The sequence below is a fragment of the Numida meleagris genome, chromosome 1 (genome assembly GCF_002078875.1).
Source record: "Numida meleagris isolate 19003 breed g44 Domestic line chromosome 1, NumMel1.0, whole genome shotgun sequence".
Lineage (NCBI taxonomy): Eukaryota > Metazoa > Chordata > Aves > Galliformes > Numididae > Numida > Numida meleagris.
The window spans coordinates 76,024,157-76,032,503 of record NC_034409.1 but is presented as its reverse complement, the minus strand read 5'-3'; the positions used below and the strand labels follow the sequence as shown (position 1 = coordinate 76,032,503).

The 8,347-nt window shown below is 48.3% G+C and overlaps 2 protein-coding genes across 2 annotated transcripts in view; one reads left to right on the top strand and one right to left on the bottom strand.

The window, feature by feature from the left end:
• Positions 1,569–3,081, bottom strand: MRPL51 (mitochondrial ribosomal protein L51). The gene is made up of 2 exons (XM_021396673.1): positions 2,807–3,081; positions 1,569–2,666 (listed from the first exon to the last, which is right to left on the bottom strand). The coding sequence occupies exons 1-2, from the start codon at positions 3,039–3,041 to the stop codon at positions 2,470–2,472; spliced, it is 432 nt and encodes a 143-aa protein (XP_021252348.1). The 5' UTR covers positions 3,042–3,081; the 3' UTR covers positions 1,569–2,469.
• NCAPD2 (non-SMC condensin I complex subunit D2) overlaps positions 3,159–8,347 on the top strand; it is a 24,087-nt gene continuing 18,898 nt past the window's right edge. Inside the window, exons 1-11 of the mRNA XM_021396692.1 lie at positions 3,159–3,375; positions 3,531–3,606; positions 3,713–3,771; positions 4,227–4,408; positions 4,852–4,991; positions 5,324–5,451; positions 5,538–5,661; positions 5,743–5,890; positions 6,438–6,635; positions 7,190–7,324; positions 7,863–7,944. Of these exons, the coding sequence (XP_021252367.1) occupies positions 3,252–3,375; positions 3,531–3,606; positions 3,713–3,771; positions 4,227–4,408; positions 4,852–4,991; positions 5,324–5,451; positions 5,538–5,661; positions 5,743–5,890; positions 6,438–6,635; positions 7,190–7,324; positions 7,863–7,944 (1,396 nt within the window). The 5' untranslated portion in view covers positions 3,159–3,251. The remainder of the gene's footprint in view (positions 3,376–3,530; positions 3,607–3,712; positions 3,772–4,226; positions 4,409–4,851; positions 4,992–5,323; positions 5,452–5,537; positions 5,662–5,742; positions 5,891–6,437; positions 6,636–7,189; positions 7,325–7,862; positions 7,945–8,347) is intronic.

The following is an 8,347-nucleotide window of genomic DNA, read 5'->3' as shown; positions in this document are numbered from 1 at the left end:
CGCAAGCGGCTGCGTTCAAGCCTTAGCTGCCAGCTGAGGGGAATTAGGCTCTGGCAGTAGCCCCGAGAACGGCCCTAAGTTTGGCTTTTTCCTCTAGAGATTTTGGGAAACCTACCAGATCAGAAGGGAACGTTCTCCCATTTGTTTGCAAAAAGGAAAGCAGAAATATACTGGGACGAGAAGTTTCCATGCAGCATTTTGAGCAGCAGCAAGCCATCGGGTCAGACCTATGTTGAACTATGTTTCTTTAAGGTGAAGCAGGATGTTTAAAGTTTTTCATGACAAACTTAGATACACGAGGCAGTACATTGCACATTACAGCCTCAGCGCCAAGAGCACGTGGCTACAAAGAATAAAGTTAAACTAGGGCTACAGCTACAGCCAGCTGGTGAGGACTCCCAAGTGTTAAAGAAGAGTGCAGCTCAGTGTGGCAGAACCATGGGGCTTTAAGTTCAGCTTTCAGACAAGCTGTGAAAGGTCTGGCTGTGGGAAAATCTGCTAGTGACCTTCCCACCCGTGCTGGAGGACTGTTTCAATAATCACTGTGAATAACAGAGGGTGGAACTTGCTGAATTACGGGTTTGGTTCTCCCAGTGCGTGTTGCCTTGAGGCCCATGGAGCTGATGCTCCTCAGTTTCTGATGTACTTTCAGTCACAAATTAGTTGTACCTCTTTCCAGGTGCTTTCTTGGTCTCCACTTGAATCTTTTGTCCATAGTCCCAGGTGGTTCACAAGCTGGATGCGAGATACATCAAACACAAGGTCTGTCCTCCCCTCAGATTTCGAGCTGTGACCTGTTCTGACAGAGCGACTCACTGATCTGACAGGTGGCTGCAGTCTGTTTGGGCCAGCCATAATGACCACAGCTTCTCCTACTCATTAAATTTGTCATTTATTTCCTGTGGGAGTGATAATCCACTTCGCATCACTTTCTGAAGTACTGCTTATTAGAACAAAAGTACGTACTGTTTTAAGAGCCAGTCTTCCTTCCAGGCTGACTCACAGGTCTGCTACCCTGCTTCTGAGAATGTGGAATTTGCAGTTGCAGTTGTGAACAGAGAATTTGGGTTCACTTTCCTGAGGCACAGACCCAAAGCTCTTTTCATTCCCTGCTGCTTTCAACCAAGTGCTTTTAAAGACAGAGCAACGCTGCTCTGTAACAGGGTACACTGTCAGCAGATAACCTCTCCAACTACCTAGCAATCAAGCTACAATTCAGGCAGATGCGTGCTCATCTTAGAGACTTTGTGCTAATTCTTCTGCAGTATGTAACAGTAAACTTTATGAGAGAAAGGATGCTGGGCTTGAGGGATCCCAGCTGTGACTCACTATAGCTTCTTCTCTCAAGGATCTAGAAGTCATAGAATATTAGAAGCTGAGAGTTTCATGAACCAGTTAAATGCCTAAATTAACAAAAAGCCACTTGCTTGGTGTCACTAGTATGGGGTTTGTTGTGGTTTAACCCAGCAGGTGGCTGAGCAACACAGAGACACTGGCTCACTCTCCCCCTTCCCAGAAGGATGTAGGAAGGAACTGGGGAAAAAAAAAAAAAAAGTAGAACTTGTGGGTTGAGATAAAACTATTTACTAAAATAAATAGTTATGACTACATATATATGAACGTATATAACAAACGATGCACAAGCAATTGCTCACCACCCCCGACCGATGACAACTCCCACCCCCTTCAAAACTCCTTTTGCATGATGCCGTATGGTATGGAATATTCCTTTGGCCAGTTTAAGTCAGCTGCCCTAATTCTGTTTCCTTCCAGCTCCTTAGGCCTTTCCCTGAGAATGGCCTTGGCTCTGTACAACACCGCTTAACAGCAACTATAAACATTGGTGTGTTATCAACATTGTTTTCTCCGAGACTCAAAAAGACAGCATCATACCACACACTCTGAAGAAAACAATTCTGTCCCAGCTGAAACTAAGACAGGGTTAAGTCATTATCATTATGAAATAGAGACAAGTCCTATTCTAAAAACACATTTTGATGCATTTCAGCAAATGTTTGTTTCATTTAGACTTGATAGTAATCACAGATAAGTGGAGGTAGGGGGCACGCAATGACCACTGAGAGGTATTACTGGGAGGCACGCTCATCATTAACTTGGTAATTTGGCTTATGAGGAAAAATCTAAGATGGCATGTACTGAAATTGCTGAGTAGGATGTAAGAACCTGGGACTAATAAAGACTGAAAGGAAGCTAAAAGCCTGGCCAAAAACTGGAAGACTCTCAGATAATAGCTAAGAGATGTAGGCTGGCACTGTGAGAAGTACATCAGAGATGACTAAGGGGGCTGAACTTCCAAAGAGCTCAGGCCTGGAGCAGCAGCAGGACCTTGGGGCTGGGCCAGAAATGCACAGCAAAGGTTGCAGAAAGCACGGGGAATAAAGCCGTGAGAAAGATGGCTTTATTCTGACTGTGACACTGCAAAACCCCATGCCAGACCCACAGTCTCTCCTAACGGTGCTTTCCAGTGCGATTGAAGCGCTTGTACAAGAACCGGATCCTCTTTTTGAGATTGTGGTAATCGTCCAGGAACATCCGATCTCCCACCATCTGCTTCTTGCGAATGCACCGCTGCAGCTCATTCCCCCGCCAGCCTCGCAGCCACTTGGGCCCCACGATGAGTTGCTTCGGGTGGATGTGGAAACCGCCTGAGAACACAAGGGTAAAGGGTCAAGGCAGAACCCGGGAAAGGCCCCGGTCACCCACTGGTGGAGCTGCTCACTCGCAGCTGCCTCTAGGCGTCGTCCCCTCCCGCCCAGGGCCCGCAGCCGGCAGAGGGACACCTCACCCAGGATCCCCACGTTGTCGTAGACCCCGAACAAGGCCCGTTTCTCCGTCCACCGATCCACTCGCTTAGGCTTCGGGGGCTCCCTGACGCGGAAGTTGGGGGGCAATCCGGCCAGGGGGGAGGTGATGGGCAGGGGGCGGCGGGGCTCAGGGCGCTGCCCCATACCGCTGACGCTCCGCACTGCCTGGGGCAGGGCCGCGGCCCGGCGCATCAGGCCCCGGACCAGCGCCGCCATCTTGGCCGCGACCCGGATGAAGCGGAAGGAGGCAGGCGGTGCCGCCCTAACGGTCGCTGAGGGAAGGGAACCGGCGATTGGTCGAGGCCCTGCCGGGCCGCGGCGCTGCCGGGCGCTGATAGGCCGGGAGAGGAAACTGGGTGGGGCGAGTGTGATCCGCGCGCGCCGTTTCGAGTGTCCGTGCCTGCGGCTCCAGCGCCGTGCGGGGCCATGGCGGCGTCGTGCGAGTTCCAGCTGCCTCTTGCCGCCGACGACCTGCTGCGGGGTGACAGCTCGCGTCACTATGTCGTGCAGGAGGTGCTGTCAGTCCGCGAGCTGCCGCCCGCCATCGCAGGTAAGGCCCGAGCCCTTCCCCTACTGCGCAAGGCCCTGCGAGGCTCGGCCGGCCTAAGCCCGGGCGGAGCGGGCGCCGTCAGACCAGGCCCCGCCGGTGGTTGGCAGCTGTCCCCGCACCGTTCCTTCCCTCACCCTCTCTTCGTCTTCCCTTAGCCTTCCGGGCTGCCTTCCGGGCGCAGGGTGCGTTGGCTGTGCTGCAGCACTTCGACACCGTTTACAGTCTGCTGCGGTAAGTAAGGAACGAAAGGGCACAGGGGCTGGAGGGGGCTGGGAGCTGCCACCTCTTCCTTTCGGTGTTTGCTTGCTGCCCTGATAAGCTGCGCTTGCCCCCCCAGGCACTTCCGAGCCCTGGGGACTGCTGCCAAGGAGGATGCCCTGGAGCTGATGATGCAAGGTGGGTGTTTGCTATCTCCAGGCAAAACTGGAGTCACGGGGAGGTTGCTCCAAGGCAGCAGTTCAATGATGATATAAAGGCTAATGTGACTCGACCAGCAGGGTTGCTCCTTCAGCCCATTCCAGTATACGGGTCTGTAATCTTGGTGGACAGTGCAGAGCTGTGCGTGTTCGCTGTAAGGGCAGGCCGACAGAAAATCCCCTTTACTGTGTCCCTGGGAAGTAAATCCTTGGGATGTGTCAGCTCCGAGCAAGTGCTTCTAGGAACTGGCTGGTGACAGGGGAACAGGATGGGAAAGCGCCTCCAAGGGTTTGGTTGCAGGGGGCAGCCCATGTTGCAGCTGGTGAGATGTGAGCACACATCTTTGGTAATCTGATGACTGCTCTAAGTCTCCCACAGAGAGGGTGGCTGAGGAACCTGGCCAAGAATGTTCATCTTTTTCTACCTTTCTTCAGTGGTGACCCATCACTCCAATGAGCTTTCTACCATCTTGAGTGATTCTGGGCTGAGCCATGCAGACCGCAGTGCTCACCTCAATGCTCTTAAGATGAACTGCTATTTGCTGTCTGGCCTTTTGGAAGCCTTTGAAATGGAAGCCTTCAAGAGTGGTTTGGCGGAGGTGGATCCTGCTGGAAAGGTAGGTGAGAGAACTGAGGAGAAAGCAAGGTGATAATTGTTGAAAGTCTGTAAGCTTGCAGAGCTCCGTGTCAAAGAGTATAGCTGGGTCTGTTTAAGCATGATGCTGGGAAAAGCAGTGCCTAATGTGGAGTTCTGTGAAATCCTATTTGGAAGACAGCCAGATGTGTGTCTAAACATCAGTAGAGATTAAAATGTCCAGGCCTCAGTTTCATCCTTGAGTGGCTACCTCGCTGTCAGTATTTTCTCGAGTTCCCTTCTGTGCTCAGACAACAGTGATCACTTGTTGTGGGCATATAAATTTCTTGTACATCTAATGGTATGCCTCTTGATGCTTTAGAGTGTAACAGCCGTTTTCATTTCAAGTGAAACAGGATGGAGATGGTGTTTTTTCTTTCTGTGCTCAGGCTATCGATGTATCACATTGCATAACTTTCCTTTTAGAACAAGAAGAGCCGCACCAAGGTCTCTGGATTCTCGTGGGAAGATGAGAGGGAACAGCTTTTACAGCTGCTCACACAGTTGCTGCAGCTGGATCTCCGTCAACTTTGGAGTGGTTTGGTGGTGGAAGAAGAGCTTGTCAGGTAAGAGAGCGCTTAGAAATAGTGGGATGGAGTCAGTGTAGGCACAAGAAGAAGGGGTTAAATTGTAAATCTGCAAGTCAGGTGGTATTACAGCCTTCTACAGGGTGCATGTTATTGGAGACTGAGTAAGCTGAGGCAAAAGTGAGCTGCTGAGGAACCACTTCCTTTCCTCGTGTCAAATTCAGATGTTTGTTGCTCAGTTTCTTAAGGGTACTGGATAATCTGCCTGGTTTGAGAGAAAGGTGTACCTAGTGCATACTTAGTGCAGTTTGCTAGAAATGTCAGTGCAAACTGCAGTAGTGAAGTTGACTGTCTCTTCTCTGTGGTTTTAGCTTACTGACGGGATGCTGTTACCGTATACTGGAGAATTCAAATATTGGTCTTCAGAAGTATCGGGCCACACGAGAAGCAGCAATGCATCTGCTCGCTACAGCTTTGACTCACTATGATCACATGTTCAGTGAGTTCATGCTTTTTCTCTCTTTTGCTGGCAGCTGTTCCCAGGTACTTCCCTTCACCTCTTTCTCTCCCTCCTATTGTCAAAAGGTGCTACTCTGAAGATCACACAGATGCTGCAGCACTTTGAACATGTAGCCCCAGTGTTTGCTCAGGCTGTGACTCTCTGGGCTACAGAGTATGGACTGAAAAGCATAGTAGGTGAATTGCTGAGGTGAGAAAAATACCCCAAGATTTATTCTTCTACCCCTAGCAGCCTGAGGAGCCCTTTTCCTTCTTTCATTTTTCTGTGCAGGGAAATTGGACAGAAATGTCCACAAGAGCTGACTCGTGATACTTCTGGAATCAAGGGTTATGCTGTCTTCATAACTGAACTGGCTGAAAAAATTCCCGCACTGGTGCTATCCAACATGAGTGTTCTACTGCGTCACTTGGATGGAGAGGTACATTTGCAAAATATTACCTGTCCAGAGAAGACAAGCAGTAGAAGTACTGCTATCTGATTCTTCTTTTTGAAAACAGGACATCTTTCACAGAGATCAAGTAGCCAAAAGCTGTCTTATGGAACAGGTTATGCCCTTCCCCAAAACATGTAGAGAAAATGCACACCATGACGCCTACTTTCTAGCTGTTGCTTCCTGGCATCTGAGAACCGGAGAGATCTGACTGCTGTCAGATCAGTCTGCTATCCAAGTTACTTTAATGGCTTTCATCATGTTACTTTTTAGTAAAGTGCCCTTAAAAACCTATTGTTTTTCACGTTAGTCCTTGCTTTCGTATCAGACCTAGCTGGATAGCAGGGCTGGATTGCTCAGTCTTGCAGGCACGGCTATGTTCAACCAAGGTTAATACAAACTCTGGAATGGAGAAATTCAGTTAAGGCTGGAGCTTGAGAGTTAGAAGGCCCAAACTCTGGCCTGTCCTTCCCCCTTGGAATACCAAGTGGTATTGTATTCTCTGCTCCTGGTTCACGAACTCATCCTTTTGCAGAACTACACGATGCGAAATGCCATTTTGTCAGCTATGGCGGAAGTGCTGCTCCAGGTGCTGAATGGTGACCAGCTGGAAGAAGCTGCCCGTGGTACTCGGGACCATTTCCTGAACACGCTGCAGGCCCACATCTGTGATGTCAATGGATTTGTGCGCAGTCGGGTGCTGCAGCTTTTCACTCGAATTGTTCAGAGCAAGGTAAGTGTGTTGGGAAAAGGGTTCTGCCTCTGTCTTCTCCTCCCCGATCTGTTTTCTAAGGGAATTTCTGTCACTCTGATCTTTGTTTGCAGAGACTGAACTGGAACTGAGAAAGATACTGTCTTTGCGTAGTGAAGTATCTGTCGTTCTCTTTTCCCAAGAGACCAAAGATCCTAAGGTTAATGGAACCAGGGAACAGAAATTGCATGGTTTTAGGTCTTACTGGTACAGAATAGAAGGAAGAGCTCATTGTGCAAGCTATTTCTACTATGGGAAAACATCTGTCTTATCAGAAATATTAAGATTCTTCTCAATAGAATCTTTGGTAGCCTTTTGTAAGTCCTTGCTTTCAACAGATCTTGGACTAGAAGGTGTGTGGAGATCCCTGCTGACCTAGATTTTTCTATGAATCTGTAATCTGTGCCTTCTCATATGCAAGCCACAAGTAGAACAGCATGTGTGTATATAATTTGTCTGCAGGAAAACAAATTCTCAGGAATTTCTAGGGCTTCTTGATAACATTGTCTATACTTGTCTATTTCATTCTGTACTAGGTCCTGCCTTTGACTCAGTTCCTGTGTGTGGTATCGCTGGCTGTCGGGCGTCTCAAAGACAAATCCGTGGTGGTAGTTAAAAATGCCATCCAGCTCCTGGCTGCATTTTTGTCCAATAATCCCTATTCTTGCAAGGTAATTCCTATTAACAGGGTAGATACGCTAGATCTGTGTTTGCAGGCTGAGTATCTGCAGTATGTTATGGGCAAGGCAGTGGTCTTTCCATGTTGGCCCTTCAACAAGACACAGGTTTTGACTACGCAAATGGGAGCTTTCTGACTTTTCTGTTGTTCAGATCTCGCATTTTCTGGGTCTTCACTCACTGTAATTGATAGGTATGCAGAGCCAAGATGGTTGTGGTTTTGATAATGGAAAAAACTGCAGCAGTTTGATGTGAATTCACTGTGGGATTTCTTTTCTTAGGATCAGAATTAGGCTTTAGAACATTCTATGCAGAGCCGCAGGTCTTTATGTTCATCTGCACATCCTCTTGAGCTTCTGAGCCCCAGACTAGCATTTTACAGCATCTAGGATGGTGGCCAGAGTTTGCTACTTCAGTTTCCAAAATCAGGGTTTTCTGAGGTGATTGATAACTCCAAGAAAATAGAGAAAGGAGAATTCTAGAAAAATTGGATAAGTAACATATTTCTTCTTTTTGTCTTGGCATCTTCAGTTGAGCTGTAGTGACTTGGCTGAACCACTTGAGAAAGAGGTGCAGAAGCTGCAAGAAATGAGGGACCGTTGCAGAGAAGCAGGTAATTTCTTTCTCTTTCCCATTCACAGAGTGTAACTTGTAGTCTGTCCAGTACGAATTTCACTCTGGGCTTATTTTTCCTTATCTTACACTTTCTCCCAGGTTGCAGTGGCTTTTATCTCAGATATTACTCATGTGAGACAGTGATGCCAGATCATTGGGAATAAACTCACAAAAGTCTTCGTGCCGTGATGTAAATGGACCGTATGAATGTCCATAGTTAGGTCAACAGTGTTATTCTTAGGGTACATCTTCTCAGGCTTCCATCATCAGCCATTCAAGGACAGCTTCTGCCAGGAGTTTGGTCAGCTATTAATTTCAACTTGATTAGCCTTGGACCTTGTGCTGTCTAGAGACCAATAAATAGCAAACGATGGCTCTCTCTGTCATTTTTCCCCTTGGTG

Excerpts from the sequence above, each read along its gene's own strand:
- MRPL51 (XM_021396673.1), bottom strand. The coding sequence starts at position 3,041 with ATGGCGGCGCTGGTCCGGGGCCTGATGCGCCGGGCCGCGGCCCTGCCC. Across the intron at positions 2,667-2,806 it reads CGACAACGTGGGGATCCTGG|GCGGTTTCCACATCCACCCG; the intron begins GTGAGGTGTCCC and ends TTGTGTTCTCAG.